Raw genomic sequence first — 26,314 nt, 5'->3', positions numbered from 1 at the left:
AGCAGCTGCACACGTATAGGAAAGCAGAGGCCGCAGCGCCAAGGGATTTCTGAAACACATTACAAGTACTTTTTGAGTGCCGCTGTTCATGTCCCCGTTGCAGTAGTTACCATTCATTGCTGGCCTCAGCAGCCGTATATGGTTTATGCCAATATGGCCGCTAAAGCCAGTGATCGGCTACAGCAGTCGTGTGAATGCATATGGGGTTTTGCAGCAAACGGGACATTTCAAGGGTAAGTACTGCTTTTCCCTACACGGCAGCTCCCAACCTATGAAGGAAACTGCAGTGCAGAATTAGAGACTGATCCTGAGAATAAAGGGGTCACTGCTGTAATTGGCTGCAGCGCCCTCCGCTGCAGGGAAGGGAATTGCAGCACAGATTCATTCACACAAGTAGAGCTGCAGTTCCCTGCACAGGGTCAGGACACTGACTGTGAAGGGGGCGCAGTGTTAAATCAACACGTGGCTCCTTTGTTTAATGGACAGGTTGGGGTCCCAGGGGCCTTCAGGTGATCCCCTCACTGCATCCAAATCTATGCAAGTGATGGGCAGTACAAGTCACTTGTCAGTGTGTGGATGAGACTTGTCCAAATAGTGTGTGATCCTGCTGCGGTCAGTGTGCACAGCCGTATACTGCTTCTAATCTATAATGGGGTCTGCATGGTTTTTGCCTGAGAAGGGCGGAGAGAAAAGCGCTGCTTGCATCACTTTTCTCTCCATGTTTTTCAAGTGGAGAGGGAAACAGAATCCCTGTACAGAGAGCCAACACTGGTGTGAACCGAGCCTTAGCACCCTTGTAATAAGTATCTGATCGATCCTGCACCATTTACATGGTCCCTGGCTGTAGTGAGGACAGTCCATGTTCGTCTGCTCACTAGTCTGCAGTCACAATTATAGTGCACATTGGTGTGATCATTGGTGGCTGTGTACGGGAGGGCTGTCAGTCACTTGTGGCTACTGGTTAGTTTGTACTGCCACTACACACTAGTCTGCTCCACCTGCGACTTACAGTGCTCTTATAAGCTAGTCAGCTCCACTTTTGCATTATAGTTCTGCTGCATACTAGTCTGCTCCACATGCACCTTACAGTACCGCTCAACACTAGTCTGCACCACATATACTGTATGTTATAGTCCTGCTGCACACTGTATTGCCGCTGAACACTAGTCTGTGCCACATGCATGTTCTAGTGCTGCTGCACACCAATCTGCTCCACCTGCACCTTATAGTGCTCTTGCATGCCGCTGCACGCTAGTCTGCTCCACCTGCACACTGTAGTGACGTAGCACACTAGTTTGCACATTATAGTGCTGCTGCACGTTAGTCTGATCCACATGCACCTTACAGTACCTCTGAACACTAGTCTGCACCACATATACTGTATGTTATAGTCCTGCTGCACACTGTATTGCCGCTGCATGCTAGTCTGTGCCACATGCATGTTCTAGTGCTGCTGCACACCAATCTGCTCCACCTGCGTTTTAGTGTGCTCCTGCATGCCGCTGCACGCTAGTCTGCTCCACCTGCACACTGTAGTGCCCCTGGACGCTAGTCTGTGCCACCTGCACACTGTAGTGCCCCTGGACGCTAGTCTGTGCCACCTGCACACTGTAGTGCCCCTGGACGCTAGTCTGTGCCACCTGCACACTGTAGTGCCCCTGGACGCTAGTTTGCTCCACCTGCACACTGTAGTGCCGCAGCACAATAGTCTGCACATTATAGTGCTGATCCACATGCACCTTACAGTACCGCTGAATACTAGTCTGCGCCACATGCATGTTATAGTCCTGCAGCACACCAGTTTGCTCCACCTGTTCCTTGTAATACCGCTCTTATACTCCAGTCTGCTCCCCCTGCCCATCAGGCTGGGGCTACACGACCATTTTGCACGCGATTCTTGCTACATGATCACATTGTTGCAGTTTTGCACTCCTGTACGTGGAGTCACGCTGTTACTACGCCGTGGCATGAACTTCGACCACGTGACCGGTGCGGCGGCCACCCTTGTGTCTAGTCGCCATCCTTCTAGCCCTCACTAGTCTGCTGCAGTTGTAGGCCGGGCTCACATGGTGGTTTGTAAAGGATGTGTTCACACTGTGCAGTTGCCATGTTGATGCTGCTTTTGGTGCAGGTTCTTGATTTTACAAATAAATCAGATTGGTTTCATCTGTAAAATAAAATACCTGAGCTAAAAAGTGCATCACAGCCGTCAGTTATTTCTCATGCGGTTTTTAACTGCAGTGTGTGAATACTCCCCAATAACTGCAGTGTGTGAATGCTCCCCAATAACTGCAGTGTGTGAATACTCCCCAATAACTGCAGTGTGTGAATACTCCCCAATAACTGCAGTGTGTGAATACTCCCCAATAACTGCAGTGTGTGAATACTCTCTAATAACTGCAGTGTGTGAATACTCCCTAATAACTGCAGTGTGTGAATACTCCCCAATAACTGCAGTGTGTGAATGCTCCCCAATAACTGCAGTGTGTGACTACTCCCTAATAACTGCAGTGTGTGAATACTCTCTAATAACTGCAGTGTGTGAATACTCCCCAATAACTGCAGTGTGTGAATGCTCCCCAATAACTGCAGTGTGTGAATACTCTCTAATAACTGCAGTGTGTGAATACTCCCCAATAACTGCAGTGTGTGAATGCTCCCCAATAACTGCAGTGTGTGAATACTCTCTAATAACTGCAGTGTGTGAATACTCCCTAATAACTGCAGTGTGTGAATACTCCCTAATAACTGCAGTGTGTGAATGCTCCCCAATAACTGCAGTGTGTGAATACTCCCTAATAACTGCAGTGTGTGAATACTCTCTAATAACTGCAGTGTGTGAATACTCCCTAATAACTGCAGTGTGTGAATACTCCCCAATAACTGCAGTGTGTGAATACTCTCTAATAACTGCAGTGTGTGAATGCTCCCCAATAACTGCAGTGTGTGAATACTCCCCAATAACTGCAGTGTGTGAATACTCCCTAATAACTGCAGTGTGTGAATACTCCCCAATAACTGCAGTGTGTGAATACTCCCCAATAACTGCAGTGTGTGAATACTCCCTAATAACTGCAGTGTGTGAATACTCCCCAATAACTGCAGTGTGTGAATGCTCCCCAATAACTGCAGTGTGTGAATACTCCCTAATAACTGCAGTGTGTGAATGCTCCCCAATAACTGCAGTGTGTGAATACTCTCTAATAACTGCAGTGTGTGAATGCTCCCCAATAACTGCAGTGTGTGAATACTCTCTAATAACTGCAGTGTGTGAATACTCCCCAATAACTGCAGTGTGTGAATGCTCCCCAATAACTGCAGTGTGTGAATACTCTCTAATAACTGCAGTGTGTGAATACTCCCCAATAACTGCAGTGTGTGAATGCTCCCCAATAACTGCAGTGTGTGAATACTCTCTAATAACTGCAGTGTGTGAATACTCCCCAATAACTGCAGTGTGTGAATACTCCCTAATAACTGCAGTGTGTGAATACTCCCCAATAACTGCAGTGTGTGAATACTCCCTAATAACTGCAGTGTGTGAATACTCCCCAATAACTGCAGTGTGTGAATACTCTCTAATAACTGCAGTGTGTGAATACTCCCTAATAACCGCAGTGTGTGAATGCTCCCTAATAACTGCAGTGTGTGACTACTCCCTAATAACTGCAGTGTGTGACTACTCCCTAATAACTGCAGTGTGTGAATACTCCCCAATAACTGCAGTGTGTGAATGCTCCCCAATAACTGCAGTGTGTGAATACTCCCCAATAACTGCAGTGTGTGAATACTCTCTAATAACTGCAGTGTGTGAATACTCCCCAATAACTGCAGTGTGTGAATACTCCCTAATAACTGCAGTGTGTGAATACTCCCTAATAACTGCAGTGTGAATACTCTCTAATAACTGCAGTGTGTGAATACTCCCCAATAACTGCAGTGTGTGAATACTCTCTAATAACTGCAGTGTGTGAATACTCCCTAATAACTGCAGTGTGTGAATACTCCCTAATAACCGCAGTGTGTGAATGCTCCCCAATAACTGCAGTGTGTGAATACTCCCTAATAACTGCAGTGTGTGAATACTCTCTAATAACTGCAGTGTGTGAATACTCCCTAATAACCGCAGTGTGTGAATACTCCCTAATAACTTCTCTCTATTGCGTCTCCTGACTGCAGTTGCTGTTATTGATGACAAAACGCAGCATGTGACCCCAGCCGTGCTCCGTAGCGTTCCTTGCGCCTTTGTTGTCATGTCACCCATGTGCTCGGGGTGAGGTGTGAGCAGGTGAGGCTCCAGGCCCCGCCCCCGGCCCCGCCTCCACTAGACGGCACTACAAGCCACGCCCCTCACTGAGACGGTTGCTATGGGCGTGTGTTGTGCTGAGTAGGCTCCATAACGGCGCAGCAGGGGGAGGAGTCTGCGCTTCTGTTGCTAGGGGTGTGTCTGGCCCCGCCCATTAGCTTCCCCCCGTGCCTATCTTAGGACAGAGGTCTCTCTCTGTATTGGCTCCTTTTTTTCCACGCCCACCATGTAGGCGGAGCCTGTGCGCTGCCACTGGATTCTACTATAATAAAGGGGAGGGGTTACGGAGCCCGCCTGCTCTCGCGAGAATTGCCTCATCTCGCGGGAATGTGATGGGAAGACATGTCCGGGGGAGTGAGGAGGGAGGTGAGAGAAGCGGGACCGGGGATAGGGAGGAGCGAGTGTGTGTGTATATGAGGCGGGGGGTCACGTGTGCGGCGGCGGGGGGGTGAGCCGGGATACGACGTGCCGGGCGTGAGGGGGGGATCAGGATGGAGGGGGCGTGGTCTCTGTGGGCGGGGCTTCTGGGAATGTTTGGGGTTCACAGTGAGATGGGGGAGGGGTATAGTGATGGGGGGGCTACAGGGTGGGAAACAACTCCTAGCAGACTCAGGGTGGCATGCTGGGACTTGTAGTCACTGGTAATAATGAATGAAATCTCCATTTACCAGCCTGATCAATGGCCGCCGTCCACCGCCGGGCACAACGCCAGTATCCACCGGAGATGATACATTTGGGGCTCCCTCAGTCATCCCTGAGGGTTTGTAGGGGCCACAAGGCAACTTTGGCTGTTACTCGCCGTGCCGCCATACATTGCAATGGCGTCATGTTGTACTACAACACTTACAGAGCATGTTCTTGTACCTAGACGTTGCAGTTACAGCACCTGGGGGTCACGGAGACCCCCATTCCCTTACATTGGAGTAGGAGCCTCAGGGTGACATGGCGATGTTTTGTCCCAGGCTGCATTTGGTTGGTTGCACGCGTTATATCCGTACAAGGAGGGATATGCAGCCGCCATACACATCCAATGCTGCTGATCCCCTAGGTCAGGGGTAGGGAACCTTCGCCTCTCCAGCTGATGTGAGACTACAACTCCCAGCATGCTCCATTCACTTCCATGGAGGTTCCCAGAACAGCAGAGCCAGTATGCATGCTGGGAGTTGTAGTCTTGCAACAGCCGGAGAGCCGTACGTTCCCTACCCCAGCCCTAGGTAGCCATAACATCAGTTCAGCCTGTTGCCTCCTTCTATGTAACCCCCATGTGGCAGAAACGCGGCGCTTTACAGTCCGGGAACAGTGACCTTGCAGAAAAATACCCGCCGTGGAAATGGTGCAATTTTCAAAACCCACAGAAAAGCTCTCAGTTTCTGAAGCAGAAAGTCCCCAAGGAAAACTTGCAGACTTTCTTTTGAAAAGTGCTGCAGGAAAAACCGTGATGGTTTCCGTTGCAATTTTTCCCACAGGCTGCTGCCCAATATGTGTGGCCTTAGTCTAAAGGTATTCTCCTGGTCTTATATATATTGATGACTCGGGACCGTCGCAGACCATCTGGCGGTATAGGGCCTGTGCTTGGTATCGCAGCTCAGCCCCTTTCACTCGAATGGGACTGAGCTGCTGCTGTGCCATGCAAGCGATGACTGTGATGTTATCAGCATCGGGCAGAGGCCTCAGCGCTTGTCACATAACTGAAGGGGTGCATGTGGACCCCAGGATCCTTCTTATTGGGATCTGACATTATGGTATGTTCCTCTTCTGTAGTATTATTGCCGCGGTCCAGCTGTGACGGGATGTTGATATTGGGCATTGGCATTCCGTCGCGGCTTCCCGGTGCTGATAAGGCCCCAGATGAGTCTGGAGGTCACGAGCAGGGAGTCTTCTTTTTTTTTTTAATGTAAATTGTGAGCCCCATACAGGGATCACAATGTACATTTTTTTCCTATTAGTATGTCTTTGGAGTATGGAAGGAAATCCACGCAAACACGGGGAGAACATACAAACTCCTTGCAGATGTTGTTCCTGGCGGGATTCAAACCCAGGACTCCAGTGCTGCAAGGCTTCAGTGCTAACCACTGAGCCACCCTGTTGCCAGAGCAGAGAGTCTTGAGCTGTGGACTCCACGGCAAGATCGAGTAGGACGCTTCTTTTTTCGACGACCTGCTGCGATCTCTGCCTCTTATTAAAAACAATGGGAGACAGAATCTGTCCCAGGTTAAGGGGCAACACGGTGGCTCAGTGGTTAGCACTGCAGCCTTTCAGTGCTAGAGTCCCGTGTTCGAATCCTGCCAGGAACTACATCTGCAAGGAGTTTGTATGTTCTCCCCATGTTTGCCTGGATTTCCTCCCATTCTACAAAATGTACATTGTGATCCTTATGTGGTAAACTCTGCCGTGTGACCAGGCCATCTAGCAGACTTTGCATTAGGGGGTTTTATTTCTGGTTGCACCTGTTATAGGGGCGTGGGAGGGAATCATAGGCTCTGTTTTAGGGGGTTCACTGACTATATCCATGTACACCCCTGCACCTGCCGCTCCATCACCCCCTCACTAGCCTCTCGCTGTAAGTTTGCAGGAAGTGAGATGTATCTCTGCCAACTTTTCTACTTCATGCACACGCTTTGCTGAACTGGCAGGAATGTAAATCTGTGGCTGCGGTGCGTGAAAATCCTCCGAGAGCGGCAGGAAATAATCCCTGAGAAGAGACTGAACACTATCAATAACCCTGGAGTGGGTGCAGGACACTTGAGGCTCCTCCACGTGCGCCGTTATAGGGCATTTACCTAGTAGGGCAGTCACAGAGCAGGAAGGAAGTCTGTCAGAGGATTGCGCCCGAGCAGACGACTTCCAGAACTTGCTAGGAATCTTCATTGCTGAAAAAAAACAACGTGGGGCTGAGACCACGTGTTGTCGAAAAGCTGCAATACATCTAAAGCCAGAAGTGGATTTAGCAGAAGGGAGAAGTACAGGATAAGAGATTTCCGTTCCTTCTGAAGCCACTAAAGAAAACGCAACATAAAGCTCAGCTTTTCAGCAATGTGTGGGCTCAGCCGTAAAGCGGTTTTCCAGGCTAAATAATTGATGACCTATCCTTGGTTAAGGTTTGGTAAGGGTCCGACACCTAACCTTCAGTCGGTCACTTGTTTAACAGGGTGAGCACACTGGCACGGCGCTGTACACTGTATAATGGCTGTCCTTGGCATTCACTTGAATGGGACTGAGCTGCAAACAGATCATGTGACATCGCACATAGCTCCTGGCCATGGAATCCCCACGGATCATTAAAGGCATCCTATCATTGGATTCCCTTTTTTTCTCCTGAACACATAGGAATAGCCTTAAGACTTTAGATGTCTTCCCCTCGCCGCCATTCGATACAGATCCCAGTTTTCTACCGAACAGCAGCGCGGAGAAGACATCTAAAGGTAGGAGAAGAATCGCCTTTCTTAAAACTATTCGTACGTGTTAGGGAGAAGAAAAAAGGGTATCCAATGATAGGATCCCTTTAATGATGACCTGTTATACATCAATTAAAAATTCCGGACAATCCCTTTAAGGATGAGGCCCCACGTTGCGGTAAAGCTGCTTTTTTTTATTGCAAATTTTGCTACGTTTTTTTTTATAGCCAAAGCCCAGAATGGTGACCAAAGGAATGGGAGATATATAGGAGGTTCTTCTGAACAATCCACTCCCGACTTTGGCTCGAAAAAAATCTGCATTTCTGCAACGTGAGGCCTCAGCCTTAAAGTGTCAGTGCTACGAGGATGGTTCCCATTCCTGTCCGTCCCCAGCACCCTGCCCCATTCCCCAGCCCTCCCCCACACTTTGCAGGGCTTCCTATATGGACCCCCTTCTGAGAGCCAGAACAGGGTGCAGGATATTATGTTTCCCCTTTAAATCTGCATTGGATCTGCAGCAGGCAGTGTGAGCAGTGAGCCGTCATACATAGAATTTCCTCTCAGGTAACGTATGGACGTTGGTTTTTTCGCCTTTAATCCTCTTTGCATTCTTCCCTGGATAAGTTCCTCTATAATGTGTATCCTGCCGGAAGTGTCCTAGATACGGACTCGCTGCTTCTATATTTACATGGGGACATTGCACAGTCTGCATTCACCTATATTAGAGGTACGATGTATAGTGTCACACTATGGAGAATACAATTGTGGCAGGATGGACAAGTCTCTTAGGTGAACATGCAGTTAAAGGGTTTTTTGGGACCTCCATATTGATGGCTTATCCTGAGGATAGGAGATCAGTGTGGGCCCCAACACCGGACCCCACAGACCTACTGTTTAAAGTGGACGTTACGACCTCTTCTCTGTCACTTTCATCGGTCACAATTGTTACAACCATTAAATGTACTGCTCGTTCACCTGATCACTACATGCAGCTAATCTGTGGTGGGCAATGGTTTCAGACCCCCGGAAATTACATATTGAAGTCCCTTTACATAATATAATTCTGGTTTCCTGTTTTCACCACTAGGGGGAGCTTTCTGCATACAGATTTAGTTTTCAGCTCGGTCCTATAAAGCCTAATGCCGTGAGCTACCCCTAGTGGTGACTGAAGGCATTTACAATATTTTTTATTTTACTATGTGCTCAAAGGGTTAATGACCGATTTAGATATAAAAGCTGCAAATTTTATCTCATTCCCAAACTAACTCGTCTTTGTCTTTCAGGTTTCCCAATGAGAGGATCATGTCGATCTCACAGTTGGGGTGATCCATAGCATGGCTGCTTCTCGATCGACTCGTGTCACAAGATCTACCGTGGGATTAAACGGATTGGATGAAAGCTTCTGTGGCCGCACGCTTAGGAACCGCAGCATCGCTCACCCAGACGACGTTATCCCGCCAACGCTTCTAAGATCCAGGTCTCCTAAGAAAAGGCCTGAACCTGCCCAAGTCCAAAAAGGAAACCTCCCCAAGGGCGGCGAATTGAAACCGTCCGCTCCTCGGGAGTCTTGGGTCAGCCCAAGAAAGAGGGGGCTGTCTGTGTCCGAGAAGGACAGCGAGAAAGACAGCGTGGAAAACAGCGACAAAAAGTCGAGTGGCCCGCTGTCACCCGTGCTGAAGAAAATCAAACGTTACCTGCGCTCGGAGGAACCCGGCAGCCCGGAGGAGGACTTGCCCGATACTTTGCAGAAGGAGCCGTTGGACCGGAGGAACTCTGAGTCTGACAATGAGGCCGAGGCTCCCCGCCCTAAACGCGCTCATCGATGTCTTTTACTGGATGATAGTCACCAAAGGGAAATCAAAACCGACGCCGGGTCCGACGAACTCGTGAAAAAAAGCCTCCCTGATGGCGACGTCTTCAACCATCAGGCGGTGAACGGTATTGACAATGAGACTGCTGCTGTAAATTGTAATAGTTGCCCATCAGGTGGGAGTATTAAACAGAATAATACTAACGCGTTCCCTCCCTCCAAGGAGTTAATCGTATCGGAGAACGGGGGCTCGCTAACCCCTTGTCCCGTGCTCAGTATCAGCAAAAAGGATACGCTTTCAGACCATAATGTGCCTTGCACGCACTCCGAGGAGCAGGCAGACGGCCCGGACCATGACATAGTTAATAACTGCCTACCTATTGACTATATCAACCAGACCAATGAAGCGGCGGCCTCCTGCGCCGACCCGCTATCGACTGTACGGGACTCCGAGGAGGAGCTAGACGTTGTAGGTGACAGCGTGTCAAAGGAACAAAACCGCGTACCGAGCCCTGCTCAGGACAAGCCGGGGTCTGCGGCAGATTCGCCAGGGTCGGAGGCCGTCGCCTTGCTGGAGACTTGCTTCTCAGACACTCAAGAACATCGATATACTTTAAGAACTTCCCCGAGGAAGTCTGTGTCTGTCAAAGACGGTGGAGAGAACAGGCAGGCCGTGGAGGGTCCTGCGGAGAACAGCGGCGGTGTCGTAAATGGCACCGCGGCTAATCCGGAAGAGGGGGACAAAAAACAAAGCATTGCCGTAAAGCGTTCGCAGGATAAACCCTCCTGTCCTGCCACAGAATGTGCCGCACCATCCGGCGGCGGCAGCGGGGTACAGCTCGCAGAGGAGGAGGACGAGGAGCCCGACGTCTATTACTTTGAGTCCGATCACGTGGCGTTGAAACACAACAAAGAGTATGTGTAATCATGGTAACCTTGTTTTCCAGGAATCTTCCATTGGTTGTGTTGGAGATTTTCAGCAATTTTTATACTTTTCGGGCCATCTGTGGTCATCCGGGTGTTATATTTTGTTTGCAAAGTTTAGGTTCTTTTCACAAATCTTCAGGTGACTCGGCTCAGTTGCATCCATACATCCCTTACATTTTGGGTAGCTGGGCCATGTGATCACCAGTCCAGGCCACGCTCTCCTGGGTGCACCAGATGTCGCTCTCTTCTGTATGCAGGACAATACTATTATCTATACTAGGCAGCTCACAGACCTCTCCTCACCCAGAAGTGTGCATGCTGTGTGCAGAACCTCCTGTGTATCCTATGTGGTACAGTCCTGCACGACTCCCCTTGCCTCCTGCTGGTAAAAGTTGAAAGGGAGAAACCTATCCCAAGTCGGAGGCAAGGGGAGATGGGATATACTGAGACTCTACAGCAGGGGCAGGCGACCTTTGATACTACAAGTTCCAGCCTGTGTACGTCTCCAAATCTTGAAACTTTCTTACATGTGAATGGGCCATGCTGGGAGTTGTAGTGTCACAACAGCTGGAGTACCAAAGGTTTACTTTGTGTGAATTAGAGGTCACATATTCTGTGTATCACTTGCTACCCTTAGGCCACACGCACATGATCATAGTCCGTGGACAACTACATGGGTGGCACATTGGTGGCATCCATCCTACAATGGCCCCTATACAGATCTGTGAAATATACAGCCGTGTTCATGGAAATGAATAGGTATCATGGATAGTACACAGTCCAAAACTATGGCGGTGCGTGGGGGCTTAGATTAGACTCAGACTCGCTGTCTATGAGAGCGGTGCTGCATGCCACATAAAGTCGAGCAAGACACTTCGCCGTTACAACGTGTTACATATGACACATCACAAATGAATGCTTTAATTTTAAGTCCCAATTTAATAGGCTCCGCCCCACTGATTCCAGCACAGTTGGAATATTTCTCTGACCCCACCGTTCCTGAGCAATCTGTGCTGTAAGTTTGGATGCTTGATATTATAACTAGACTCCCTCATGTCAAGCAGGAACAGGCAAGGGGGCGGGACTCAGCTTACACCGTTTTCCTCTATAATTGGAGATCTGAGTCACACCCCCTTTCCTGCTCCTGCCTGAAACCGCCCACTTGACATTCCAGAGCTTCAGTAGTATAGACTATCTGCACAAATTGCTTAAGAATGGCGGGGGCTAGAGAAAAACTTCCAACTGTGCCAGGATCAGCGATGCCAGGAGGTGGTGAACGTTCCCCCTTAATCTTTGGTCCAGGTTTACTATTGTGGTCTGGACTAGACTTTGGCATCTAGTTGAGCTAAAACTTTTCGGCCTTACCGGCCTAAATCCATCAAGAAGCGACACAATTGTGTAAATTCTGGCCCAAAGTCGACTAAAAGCTGATATAAGTGTAGACTAGACAGTGCAAAGATATGTCCCAGCGTCAGTCACTGTGATAAATCTGGTGTAGGTTCATGTGCCTGAGAAGTGTTAGTAAATCTGGGCCTGGGAACCCACATAGGAGAGGGGTCGGGTCCTGGAGAGCTCCAGCTATTATTTCAGGGGTCCGTAACCTTCGGCGTGGCACCTGCTGTGAAACTACAACTCCCAGCATGCCTCGTGTGCTTGTATGGGAGTCCCATGAACAGTAGATGGAGTCCGCCTGCTGGGAGTTGTAGTTTCCCCACAGTCCGAGCCCCTATATTAGTCACAATGTCCAGGCAATGTTCTCGTACAATAACTATTCTGTGGCACCTCTGCCTTGTGCCGTTCCTCTCTTATCCTTCCAGGAAATAAGTCGTTGCCTAAACTGACATCAGTGCGTTCCCCCGACACGTGAGAAGACTTTGCTGCTAATTGGACGCTGAGTGTTATAGACTTGGCTGTATTATTTCATCAACACTAGATGGCGCTGTCAGACCATGTGTTGTGCTCGGCACCGTTCCTGCAGATTGTATTCGATGGCCCTCTTCTATTTCATCAGCCGCTGTCACGTGGTCACTATTTGTAGGCCGTGTGATGAGGCTACAGCAATGGGCCGCCCCTTTAACCCTGAGCCACCCCTTTAAAGGGCTATGAGCTTTGGTTTGCTGCTGGTTATCCCCGTTCTATGGACCTGAAACATTTATGAGCCAAATACGTAAATTAGTGGCCGCTTATAAATACATATATAATCCACGTGTGACCGGGCGCAGAGCCTTCAGTTTGAGGAGGACCATTCCCCTCTCCCTAAACATCTGTGTTGTTCCTCGGTTATTCCTCCTGGAAACTAAATAGTTCCTGGGTAATATTATTTACTGATACGGATATGTGAGGCGAGGTGATGAATCGAACCATTGAAATGGAAACCTCATAAGATTTGGGACAGGAGGGGTCCGCACCTCTACAGGCCGGGGCTTATGGTTCTGCAGAGACATTTGCAAAACTTGGTTAACTCTTAAATATCAATGGACCAGGGCCCAGTATATAATCTATGCTGCTATGTGGTGGGTATAGCGCCCCCTGCTTGTGTGCTACGTGTCTGCTACTGACAGGGAGTAGCTGGTAACAGGACTGGTCATTCGTGTGACCCTTAGCAAATTGCAGGACCCCTGTGTATTATGTCCGCCGCCCGTCACTGTATACAGTCCAGCTCTCGCACCTGTATCTCCTCCTCCTCTTCGTGCCCATGGCCGCCGCCGGCACTGACCTCTTGCTCTCGTCTTCCCTCTAATTCTTGCCGTTGTCCTTGCAGTTATCAGCGGCTACTACAGACCATTTCAGTGCTGGAGGCGCAACGCTCGCAGGCTGTGCTCGACCTGGAAAGGTTATCGCATCACCAGAGGGACGCCCTGACCGATCCGATTGGATTTGTGGAGAATCTTCAAAAGAAGGTAAAGCAAGGCGCCGGCCATGTGTGAACGCTCCCCTGACACTGGCTGCAGCTTTATCCTGGTATAAAAGACTGATGTAAATGTCATCGCCACTTCAGTGAAGTCTGATTTATGCCCTACGGGGATTGCTGCAGGCAGTGGGGGTTTTTTAAAATCTTTTTAGGCAAAATTTCAGGGTTTTTTTTAGTTTTGAGTTTAATTTATATCCTAGAGCAGGGTTCCCCAACCACCGGTATGCGGACCAGTACCGGGCCGCGGGACATGTTGCAGCGGTCTGCGTACCGGCGGCGAGGAGTCAGTAGCTTGGTTGTTGCTCATCGGGATAAGGTGAGCAAAGTGCGTGATTGAGCCGGGACCCGCTGTATGTGCGGGATCCTAGTACTATGCAGGACATGCAGCGGGTCTTGGCTCCACCCCTCACTCGCCTAACAAACTTTGGGCAACTTCTTCTGTTTTACACTTCCTTCCTGCCTCCATTGCCCCTTGACCTCCTTTGATGTCTTAATCATACCACTGTCGCAGTTCTCTATGCATCTGTCTACCATGCGGAACGCATGCGCTACTTCCGGTCGTCGGCAATGCCAATACCAGAGGTGCTTTTCTACACCCCCATGCTTAACCCTGCCCCCAACCACACCTCTTCCCCGCCCCCACCAGACCATAGAAAAATTGTCTTACTGAAACTGGTCCCTGGTGGAAAAAAGGTTGGGGACCACTGTCCTAGAAACCTACATCCATATATTCTATTATCGGGTCACACCCGTGTCTGAGACTCCGTCCCCCATTCCGCTTAAAATAGGCGGAGAGGAAAACCAAACACTAGTGTGAACTGAGCATTAAAGGGGTTTTTCATCCCCCAAATCATATTTTCATACTGATGTCCTATCCACTGTATAGATCACATACTGACACCCGGACCCTGCACAGATCAGCTGCAGCAACCTATAGATGCTGGAAGCTGCTCAGCAGAGCCGTGCACTGCATAGTGGTAGCTCTGGGGAATTGCAGCGCAACTCCTATCTCCTATAGCACATGCTGCCTGTCCACTAACAGCTGATCTGTGCAGGATCCGGGTGTTAGTCCCCGACATACCCCATACTGGTGACCTATAAGTATGCGTAGACTAATATTCACCTAAACCGCTACAGTAAATCGGAGAAAAATGCTTCTTTCTCCACCTCTCAGACTCTCTTCCTGTTTGCCCCCCTTGGTGCTAAACTGACTTTCACTCTGAAACCTCCGCTGTATACGTTTTGCTATAGTAACAGGCCGCAGCTCACAGAGGTGTCAGATTAGGAGCGGGGGGCAGTGAGCAGACCCAGACAGAGACTGCCGCAGATAGCAATAAGTTTTGTATCTCACCCAAGTGCTTTATTTCACCCGATTCCGGTCAGATCGGTGCAGATCTACCCCAGTAAGATATCGCTCCTAGAGATACCTCCCAAGACGCCTTCAGATTTGTCTCCTTCTGTCAGCCATGGCTGTGCTACGGCTGTGATACTACAACTCCCAGCAGGCCCTGACAGTCACATGGATGCTGGGAGTTGTAGTGTCACACTCATCACTTCCATCTATAAAGTAGTGACTACTTCCTATAAGAATCCTATAATGTATCCTCCTTTATTCTATACCAGGTGGACATGGGACTCCCCCGTCCCCAAAGGATTGTCCAGCTACCCGAAATCGCTTGGGACCAGTACACGACCACCCTCGGCAACTTCGAGAGAGAGTTTAGAAACCGCAAAAGGAACTCGCGGAGAGTCAAGCTGATATTTGATAAAGGTGAGTCCTTGGAGGTGCCCGGACATGGCGGACCATCTATTATTCCTTGTAGGACTGTTTTATGGGTTTTTTTTGTTTTTTTTGTAGATTGTGAGCCCCACATGGAGGGAGCTCCCAATGTACATTTTTCCCTATCAGTATGTCTTTGGAATATGGAATGGAAATCCATGCAAATACGGGGAGAACATACAAACTCATTGCAGATGGTTTTTTGCCCATGGCGGGATTTGAACACCAGGACTCCAGCGCTGCAAGGCTGCAGTGCTAACCACTGAGCCACCGTGTGGCCCCTGGACTGTTTTATGGTTTGCAAGGCATAAAAAAAAAATCATAAAATTTTTTGCACAAATTGAGATTTTTCCACATAAATTTCTGACCTTCCTGGAAGGGGACATGGCAGGTTAATGGCATGAATGATCCTTTCTATAAGCTGGCGTACATCTCAGTGCGGGCGGGGAGGCCCATCAGATAGTGCGGGGGGTATGAGGACGAGCGATGCAAACCAGTCTTCATATATCTGCCTCGAGGAATAAGGCCGAGCATCTGGTGATCACATGGGTTACTCTACTACAAGCAGCAGCATTTACCTAAGAAACCACACAGACCCCATTATAGTCTATGGGGTCCGTGTGGTTTCTTAGGTAAACGTTTTTTTTTCTTTTTTTACTGAAAATTTTTATTGAACATTTTTCAAAGGTTACTTACAAGTAAACAACCAAATGCAAAATATTAATAAGAGAACAAAAAGTGGAAGGTGGGAGGGAGAAGAGAGTCAAAGACCACATGAATCACAGTAGTAGTCCCATGATGACCACACGGCCTGGAAAGTGTCCACGGAATGATTAAGGGAGGCCGTCAGATACTCCATGCTCCGAACGTCCTATACCCTGGCTACAAGCTCTGCACCAGATGGGGGGGGGGGGGGGCGCTCTTCCAATGGAGGGCTATAAGGGTCTTAGCCGCAGAGCATATAAACAAAAACAGTCTCGATGTCTGTTTACCTAGGGGGGGAGGTGAAGCAGGTAAGTAAGTGGATCTAGTGGGACACCCTGGATAAAAAGAGCATCAGAGAGGGACTGGACCTCTAACCAAAAGGGCCGGATATGAGCACAATCCCCAAAAATCTGGTACAACGTGCCTACCTCCATTAGGCAGCCCCAGCACGAGGGGGGAATGCTAGGATTAAGGGAGTGGAGAAGGGCAGGAGTGTGATACCAGGGCAGAAGCAACTTGTACTGGGTGTCACGAAATGAAATACAGGTGGAGGATTTTGCAGCGCCAGACCAAATCACCTGCCGCTGACTGGGTGAGATCTGTCTATTGAGGGCGCCCTCCCATGTAGCCATGTACCGATGAGATATAGGGGGTCGCCCTTCAGGAGACAAGAGGAGCCTGTAGATAGCGGATATCAGACCGGCGGTGGCGGTACCTGCTTGGCGCAACCTCTCAAAGGTAGTAGGTTTAGATACCCGAGAGGAGCCAAACTGAGGGTAGAGACAATGAAACCAGTCCGAAACAGGCAAGTGTAAGGTAGAGGTAAGATCATCAAAGGGCCTGAGCTATAAGGTCAACGGATCTATAAGGTCAGCAACATGAATGAGGCCACTTTTAATGCATATAGATGTCAGTTTGGGGGGTCCCCGAACGCAACACTGAACACAGATGTGAACCAGACCTGACACCCCCCCCCATTGTTGCGAAACTGTAACTCCCAGCATGCCCAGACGGCCATACTTAATTGCTTGTGTTGCTTGCCCTTACAGTTGGGTTACACACCAATTCTCAAAGAGCAGGAGACAAGGAAGGAGAACCGTCATCTTATTCTGTCTTACCCCAGAGCGACAGTCAGGAAAGCTCAGCCAGCAGCGTGCAGGTAAGAAGCGACGCCGATATGTTGTAATTGTAAGGCCGCGTGCACACAGTCCAGTTTATGGGGCCGTGACCTAAACTCAGGACGGATCCTATACCTGTCTGTTTTGCGGACCGCACCCTCTGACCTCAATGAATGGGACCGCATGGGGGTACAGATGACATCCATGCGCTGCCCATGCAGTTCAGTCACAGCCCGGGGATACGCACAGGGTTCTGTGCATGGCGCCTAAGAGTTTATAATCGCATATTGTGGTTTTATTTTTGTTTTTTGTGAAAAAATATCTTTTGTTTTGTTTGAAATAATGATTTCTGGACTTGTACTTTTTCACATTGGCCACTAGATGTCAGCAGCAATCTGCTGGTTGTGTAGGGTTTAGTTTCAGCGATCATACAATAAGTCATCTGCAGGGGGCAGTAACGTTCGGCTCTCCAGCTGCTGCAAAACTACAACTCTCATCATGCTCCATTCACCTCCAGGGGCAGAGCAAGTATGTATGCTGGGAGTTGTAGTTTTACAACAGCTGGAGAGCCGAAGGTTGTCTAGTCTACCCCTGTGCTAGAGCCTGAGCTACTCCTTGTCATAGGGGGGTGGGGGCACCATTTTGGGCACCCTATTAACAACATACATATTATCTAATGGGCAAAGACTTGTACTGAAGAGTTTTTCCAACCCAGATGACCCAGTTGTTGGGCAGGGATGAGCTTATTGCTAAGGGGAATCCACAGTGCACCCACTACAGGTGACATGTAGTATTACAGTTAGGGTCATTTTTTTGAGTGTATGATTTGGCGTAATAACTTTTTTTTTACTATATAGTTCATGAATTGTGTTTGTGTGACAGGCCTGTTAATGCGTTATTGTGTTTTACCCCAGATAAGAGGTCGGTTATGTATGGACTCCAAACCCGGGACCTTCAACCAGTTGTGGACCATAGAGGAGCAGGTAACGTGTAGTGTAATGTCATACATGTAACATGGCTGCTAAAGGGGTTTAGATATCGCTATATTATTAGGATTCCCTGACCGCTCTGGTATGTGATGGAACATGGAAGTCTAGTGTACAGTTACCCTGCAGCGCCATCACAGGGGAAATGAAGCATTACACAAGTCCCATTGAAGCCAAAGAGCACTTCATATAATTCACAAATATTCTGGAGAGATCCTGGTGGGTGGACAACGGCTCTGTATGCAATAAGAATAAAAAATAGTTTTTCTAAATCAGCAGCTCTGTCACTATATGTGTAACCTCACCTGCAGAATAGCTTTATAAACTACATTAATGATCCTGAGTTACATCCTGTATTATACTCCAGAGCTGCGCTCACTATTCTGCTGGTACAGTCACTGTGTACATACATTACATTACTTATCCTGTATTATACTCCAGAGCTGCGCTCACTATTCTTCTGGTACAGTCATGGTGTACATACATTACATTACTTATCCTGTATTATACTCCAGAGCTGCGCTCACTATTCTGCTGGTGCAGTCACTGTGTACATACATTACATTACTTATCCTGTATTATACTCCAGAGCTGCACTCACTATTCTGCTGGTACAGTCACTGTGTACATACATTACATTACTTATCCTGTATTATACTCCAGAGCTGCACTCACTATTCTTCTGGTGCAGTCACTGTGTACATACATTACATTACTTATCCTGTATTATACTCCAGAGCTGCGCTCACTATTCTGCTGGTGCAGTCACTGTGTACATACATTACATTACTTATCCTGTATTATACTCCAGAGCTGCACTCACTATTCTGCTGGTACAGTCACTGTGTACATACATTACATTACTTATCCTGTATTATACTCCAGAGCTGCGCTCACTATTCTGCTGGTACAGTCATGGTGTACATACATTACATTACTTATACTGTATTATACTCCAGAGCTGCGCTCACTATTCTGCTGGTACAGTCACTGTGTACATACATTACATTACTTATCCTGTATTATACTCCAGAGCTGCGCTCACTATTCTGCTGGTGCAGTCACTGTGTACATACATTACATTACTTATCCTGTATTATACTCCAGAGCTGCGCTCACTATTCTGCTGGTGCAGTCACTGTGTACATACATTACATTACTTATCCTGTATTATACCCCAGAGCTGCGCTCACTATTCTGCTGGTGCAGTCACTGTGTACATACATTACATTACTTATCCTGTATTCTACTCCAGAGCTGCGCTCACTATTCTGCTGGTGCAGTCACTGTGTACATACATTACATTACTTATCCTGTATTATACTCCAGAGCTGCACTCACTATTCTGCTGGTACAGTCACTGTGTACATACATTACATTACTTATCCTGTATTATACTCCAGAGCTGCTCTCACTATTCTGCTGGTACAGTCACTGTGTACATACATTACATTACTTATCCTGTATTATACTCCAGAGCTGCACTCACTATTCTGCTGGTACAGTCACTGTGTACATACATTACATTACTTATCCTGTATTATACTCCAGAGCTGCTCTCACTATTCTGCTGGTACAGTCACTGTGTACATACATTACATTACTTATTCTGTATTATACTCCAGAGCTGCGCTCACTATTCTGCTGGTGCAGTCACTGTGTACATACATTACATTACTTATCCTGTATTATACTCCAGAGCTGCGCTCACTATTCTGCTGGTACAGTCACCGTGTACATACATTACATTACTTATCCTGTATTATACTCCAGAGCTGCGCTCACTATTCTGCTGGTGCAGTCACTGTGTACATACATTACATTACTTATCCTGTATTATACTCCAGAGCTGCGCTCACTATTCTGCTGGTGCAGTCACTGTGTACATACATTACATTACTTATCCTGTGTTATACTCCAGAGCTTCGCTCACTGTTCTGTATTCACATTTGTGTTTTGTTTTTTTTTTCTTTTAGAAAAAACTGGAGCAGCTTCTCTTGAAGTTTCCACCAGAGGAGATTGAGTCAAAGAGGTGGCAGAAGATCGCTGATGAGTTAGGGAACCGCACCGCCAAACAGGTGACTTGTGTTGTAACCAAAAAACAAAATGTGCTATTAAGGTTACGACTCACCAGGTATTGATGGAAGATCACAGAGTGTGAGATCCCGACTTTGGGACTTTGCAAAGCTGTATAAATCAACGAAGAAGAAGAGAAATGGGCGTCTTCACACCTTGACTTCCTTAAAACTTGGCTTTTATTCCATGTTGAATTTAAAAATACAGAAGACGGTGCAAAAAGATATGAAATTACATGGTGAAAAAGAGTTTAAAAACCGCAACTAACGCGTTTCAGGATATGGTATCCCTTAATCATAGCATTGCTGGAGGAATAACCTGAAACGCGTTAGTTGCGGTTTTTAAACTCTTTTTCACCATGTATTTTCATATCTTTTTGCACCGTCTTCTGTATTTTTAAATTCAACATGGAATAAAAGCCAAGTTTTAAGGAAGTCAAGGTGTGAAGACGCCCATTTCTCTTCTTCTTCGTTGACTTGTGTTGTACCCCACACTGTGGCCTATGGCTGACTTGTTCCATCTTACAGAGTGCTGGCCTATCACTAGGCGGTGACGTCACTTTAGGATCACTGGTGGTCTCACCTCTGGGACATTCGTGGATCCTGAAAAGGAAGAGTCCGAGGGCTGATTTAGTGCTGTCTCTCCTCTCACGTGTTGTTGCTTCTGTGGCCTCTTCATTTTCAGGATCTCAACCTTGGTGTCTCAGACAACCCCTTTAATGGGCAAAACCCCTTTAACTACAACAACAGACACTTGTAATGCACTTTTCCTGAAGCTCACCATATGGCGGCACACTGTGTATACCTATAGACCCGTCCTCGCTGTGTTACATCTCTCGTCTGCAGAGGAAGTTTCTTATAAGTTTTCTTTCTTTCCGGACAGGTCGCCAGCCGAGTTCAGAAGTATTTTATAAAATTGACCAAAGCTGGAATCCCAGTGCCAGGCCGAACCCCAAACCTGTACATGTATTCTAAGAAGGTAAGCGCTCGCCTCTGCTCGTACCTGTAGCTTTCGTCTTACACTTTGGTGTCACCGAGGCTTTATATGGGGATCGGTATCCAGCTGCAAAGGACCTGCCGGGAATACAGTATGGCTTAGAGCAGAGGTGCTCACACTTTGTCAGCGTGTGAGCTACTTCTTTACATAACCAAGCCCTAAGATCGACTACTTACTTCTTGTGGGCGGGGCCTAGGCGGGCCTGTAGGCGTGGCAGGGCATGTCTGTGGGCGGGGTGGGACATGTGGGCGTGGTCGGGCGGATCGTGAGAGGTGACCGCCCAGGCATCCCCGCTGTCTGCTTCTTCACAGCGCAGGCTGAGAGTTATCTCTGGACACTGGCAGGCTGGGGCTGCGGCAGCTCGGCCTGCCAGTGTCCGTAGATGACTCAGCCTGTGCTGTGAACAAGCACTTGCAGGCCGCTCTTAGGGATGGAGGGAGCTGGGGTGCTGCTTCTTCACAGCGCAGGCTGAGAGTCATCTACGGACACTGGCAGGCCGAGCTGCCGCAGCCGCAGCCTGCCAGTGTCCAGAGATAACTCTCAGCCTGCGCTGTGAAGAAGCAGACAGCGGGGATGCCTGGCTGCATGCCGCGATCGACCCATACGAAAATTGCGATCGACGTATTGGGCACCCCTGGCTTAGAGCAACGGACTGTCCTTTCAGTTGGATGCAGACATGGTATACATATATACCACAGCACGGCTGCTGCAGCGCTGCTTACTCCCATCCTCTCATTGAGATTTAGTCTGTAATGGTAGAGTCGGGGTGTAACGTCAGGGGAGCACTCCTCTCATCCACTGCTGTATTTCTATGTTACCGTATATTCTACACGCAGGCAACAAACAAGCGGCAGCACGTCCTCAACAAGCATCTGTTCAAACCCTCCACCTTCATGACGTCCCATGAGCCTCCGGTGTTTATGGAAGAGGACGACGACCACTCCAGCTTTCACAGCCGGGACCTTGATACAGCTGCTGACGATGACGACGACGACTTCTCGGTAATCAGCTCGTCCTGTCTTAGGCCTCGAACATATGGCTGCAGGAAGTTTATACAGTAGCCTGTAGTCTGCACTGGGGCTGTCTTGCTGAGACTTGTAGTGTATTACAAGGGTTGTCCAGGACCTGAAGGTCATTGATACTGATGACCGAGGAAAGGGGACGGGGCAGGGTCTCACATCCAGACCCTGTCCCAACCAGAAGCCATATACTAGGTATATAGGACTGGAAACAGCTCCAGACACCATCACTATGGTGTATAGACCTCTGTATACAGTATCTGGGACCATACACTGTAGTGGTGGCACCTGGTACTGCAGCCGTATTGCCATTCACTTGAATAGTAGCAGGCCTGTCTCTGGGCGTATACCTAGAGTATAGCTTCTGGCTGTATACCTAGAGTATAGCTTCTGGCCATATACCTAGTGTATAGCTTCGGGCCGTATACCCTGTGTAGAGTCTCTGGCCATCTATCTAGTGTAGAGCCTCTGGCCGTATACCTAGTGTAGAGCCTCTGGCCGTATACCTAGTGTAGAGCCTCTGGCCGTATACCTAGTGTAGAGCCTCTGGCCGTATACCTAGTGTAGAGCCTCTGGCCGTATACCTAGTGTAGAGCCTCTGGCCGTATACCTAGTGTAGAGCCTCTGGCCGTATACCTAGTGTAGAGCCTCTGGCCGTATACCTAGTGTAGAGCCTCTGGCCGTATACCTAGTGTAGAGCTTCTGGTCCAAGTGTCAGACCCCGACTGATGTGATACTGACAACTTATCCTTTGGGGGCGCCATCACTATCAGTCACCTTCAGGTTTTTAGACATTCCCTTTAACCCCTGCAGGCCATGTTTTTAGACATCCCCTTTAACCCCTGCAGGCCATGTTTCCTTGGCTAACACTGACATTGTCTTGCTCAGGATGATGAGACGCTTCCCACCTCTTGCCGGAGACTTGCAGAATATAAAGAACTACTTGAACTTAAGAAATTGAAAAAGCAAAGACTCCAGCAGATGGAGACAGAGAGCGGCTTCGTGCAGCACCTCGGCTTCAAAGTAAGTGACCGCCGTCTACGGGGAGTATTCATATAATGCAGTTAGGTGCGGTATAAGCTGCTTGTACGCTCTGTCCAGTGCAGGTATATCCCGGCTGTACTGTCTGTATACACCCCGAGGCCGGGTCAGACAGGTGGCTTCAGTCTGTCTGTATGTCCCCGCCTGGGCACTGCTCTCAGTGACAATATGGCCGCCATAGCTGCAGCGGAGAACTGGTGGCGATATCTGAGCTGACTGTGGGTATCTTCCCATGAATTCCGGCCCCAGGAGTCAGATCTGGGGCTGGAGATCCATTCTGATTACTATTGAGGGCTCCCGGGCTTATCCCCTATTACAGGCGGCTCCATATGAGCGCTGTCACTTGTACAGAGTATTAAAAAGATACCAGCAGCTGCCACTAGAGGGAGCCTGGACACTGCGCTCTATACAGTATAAGGAGCCTGCACCCTAAACTGGTCCCTGCATCTAGTAATGACTTTCCCGCGGGGCCCCGTACTCAGATTCTATTCCTGAAAAGTCACATGACCTGCTTTTACAACCTTATGCAAATTAACCTTAATGAGACCCGGAGAGCAGATTCATCTAATAATGGAGTCATCGCACCTAGTCACACCCTGTGCGGCCGGCAGTGAGGGAAGGCGGAGGCCGGGCAGTCAGTGATCTAATGCAAGTGACTACATGACTAGCTGAAGTCGCTCTCCCCCACCCTAATGACTAGATCAATCATAGTGACGGGAGTTGTTATAAAATGGGGCTGCAAATAATGGACTGAGATAAAGTCCCACAGTATACAGCACAGTGTGTGTAGTCACCATATACAGCCAGGGGGCGCCGTTTCCAGCATTAATGCAGAAAAATATCTAGAGCAACAACAATCAGCAGGATTAATAGCATTGTCCTGAGCTGAACTCATAACGGAGTGTGTAAGGAAGTGTGAGCATGACTAGCAGAATAGTGAGCGCAGCTCTGGAGTATAATACAGGATAAGTAATGTAATGTATGTACACAGTGACTGTACCAGCAGAATAGTGAGCGCAGCTCTGGAGTATAATACAGGATAAGTAATGTAATGTATGTACACAGTGACCGCACCAGCAGAATAGTGAGCGCAGCTCTGGAGTATAATACAGGATAAGTAATGTAATGTATGTACACAGTGACTGTACCAGCAGAATAGTGAGCGCAGCTCTGGAGTATAATACAGGATAAGTAATGTAATGTATGTACACAGTGACTGTACCAGCAGAATAGTGAGCGCAGCTCTGGAGTATAATACAGGATAAGTAATGTAATGTATGTACACAGTGACTGTACCAGCAGAATAGTGAGTGCAGCTCTGGAGTATAATACAGGATAAGTAATGTAATGTATGTACACAGTGACTGTACCAGCAGAATAGTGAGCGCAGCTCTGGAGTATAATACAGGATAAGTAATGTAATGACTGTACCAGCAGAATAGTGAGTGCAGCTCTGGAGTATAATACAGGATAAGTAATGTAATGTATGTACACAGTGACTGTACCAGCAGAATAGTGAGCGCAGCTCTGGAGTAAAATACAGGATAAGTAATGTAATGTATGTACACAGTGACTGTACCAGCAGAATAGTGAGTGCAGCTCTGGAGTATAATACAGGATAAGTAATGTAATGTATGTACACAGTGACTGCACTAGCAGAATAGTGAGCGCAGCTCTGGAGTATAATACAGGATAAGTGATGTAATGTATGTACACAGTTAGTGTACCAGCAGAATAGTGAGCGCAGCTCTGGAGTATAATACAGGATAAGTAATGTAATGTATGTACACAGTGACTGTACCAGCAGAATAGTGAGTGCAGCTCTGGAGTATAATACAGGATAAGTAATGTAATGTATGTACACAGTGACTGTACCAGCAGAATAGTGAGCGCAGCTCTGGAGTATAATACAGGATGTAATATGGGGTCAGTTGTACATTGTATATATGTATTTCTCACTTTGCCAGTGTCTCCTCCGCTTTCTATTACAGTGCGATAACTGCGGTATAGAACCAATCCAGGGTATCCGGTGGCATTGTCAGGATTGTCCTCAGCAGATGTCAGTGGATTTCTGTGACTCTTGCTCTGACTGGTGAGTGTACGCGGGGGCGCGGGGGGAAGGTTTCCTCTGCTGTAGTCACTTGTGTAGTCTAGAATTTCCTAATTGAAGGTGACTGTAGTATGTGCGCTGTATCCTCGCTATTTCAGAAACAGCGCCCCATCTTGCTATTGGTCGTGTCTGGTATTGCACGCCAGCTCCATTGAAGTGAATGTGACTTTCGGTCTTCACAAATCTTCCCCGACAACTCTTCAGTGTATTTTTTGTGTCATTTTCTTGCAGTTTATACGAAACCCAAACCCACAAGGAGGATCATCACCTGGAGCCGGTGTACAAAGCAGAGACATTCCTAGACAGAGATTACTGCATGCCGCACAGCACCAGTTACAACTACCTGGACCCAAATTATTTCCCAGCAAACAGATGACGTGAGCCGGCCCGCAAACACTCGGCTCGGTAATCTCTCTCCAGACGCAAAGGGTAAGCGGAGCGGAAGTCACATGACTGCGTCTGCTCTCACCGCATGATACCTACGTGGAAACCCGGCTCCATTATACTCCACCTACAGCAGTAGAACATTCCACGGGCGCATAATGACCTCACCCTCCCGGGATCCTGCCCCCTACTGGCAGCCAGAACAACATGACATCACAGTGCACGTTACGGACTCGGACATTTAGAGGTTGTTTTTTTTTTTTCCAAAGGCTTCCGAAAAAAACAGAAAAAAAAAAAATTGGTCAAAATGTGAACTATTTATATTAAAACCCGTTTACTAGCTTGCAGTTTTGTGAAATATTTTTTTTTTTTTAATTCCTTTTTTGCACAGAAACTGACATTTTGAGAAGGTTTTAACCAATCACAGTGTTCGCTTACTGTTGGAAAGACGACGGAACTTTGACTTTTTTTTTCGCCTGGCCCCACCCCCTCGTCCCCGTACGGATTAACTCTTTGCTTGACTACGAGCTGCTTTTACAGGACGGATGATTTACTACAATCAAGCACTACGGATATTGGGGGAGGGGCGGGGGGTCTGTGGCGGCTTCTTTAACCAGCTCGTCCCGTGTGTGTGCGCGTGAATGTCCGGGGAAGAAAAGAAAAAAAAAAAAAAAGACAAAAAATTTTTCACTCAGATCTATTTTTTAAATGTAATGTTCAGATGATCATGTGACGTGTACAAAACTATGG

At 48.0% G+C, this 26,314-nt stretch overlaps 1 protein-coding gene across 2 annotated transcripts in view; it reads left to right on the top strand.

Annotated features, from left to right (window-relative positions):
• Positions 1-25,911, top strand: part of ZZZ3 (zinc finger ZZ-type containing 3) — a 29,360-nt gene extending 3,449 nt beyond the window's left edge. Inside the window, exons 1-12 of one of the 2 annotated variants that reach the window (XM_075287394.1) lie at positions 4,612-4,672; positions 8,985-10,426; positions 13,200-13,338; positions 14,973-15,120; positions 16,884-16,993; positions 17,867-17,935; positions 19,915-20,016; positions 20,897-20,992; positions 21,847-22,011; positions 22,918-23,052; positions 25,062-25,162; positions 25,412-25,911. In XM_075287394.1, the coding sequence (XP_075143495.1) occupies positions 9,036-10,426; positions 13,200-13,338; positions 14,973-15,120; positions 16,884-16,993; positions 17,867-17,935; positions 19,915-20,016; positions 20,897-20,992; positions 21,847-22,011; positions 22,918-23,052; positions 25,062-25,162; positions 25,412-25,556 (2,601 nt within the window). In that variant the 5' untranslated portion in view covers positions 4,612-4,672; positions 8,985-9,035 and the 3' untranslated portion in view covers positions 25,557-25,911. Of the gene's footprint in view, positions 1-4,611; positions 4,673-8,984; positions 10,427-13,199; positions 13,339-14,972; positions 15,121-16,883; positions 16,994-17,866; positions 17,936-19,914; positions 20,017-20,896; positions 20,993-21,846; positions 22,012-22,917; positions 23,053-25,061; positions 25,163-25,411 lie in introns of those variants that run through there. The other variant, XM_075287393.1, reaches the window with a different exon arrangement.
• Positions 25,912-26,314: the final 403 nt, after the last annotated feature.

This window comes from Leptodactylus fuscus, chromosome 9, assembly GCF_031893055.1.
Source record: "Leptodactylus fuscus isolate aLepFus1 chromosome 9, aLepFus1.hap2, whole genome shotgun sequence".
Lineage (NCBI taxonomy): Eukaryota > Metazoa > Chordata > Amphibia > Anura > Leptodactylidae > Leptodactylus > Leptodactylus fuscus.
The sequence above is the reverse complement of the archived record's forward strand: the minus strand, read 5'-3'. Positions and strand labels throughout refer to the sequence as shown.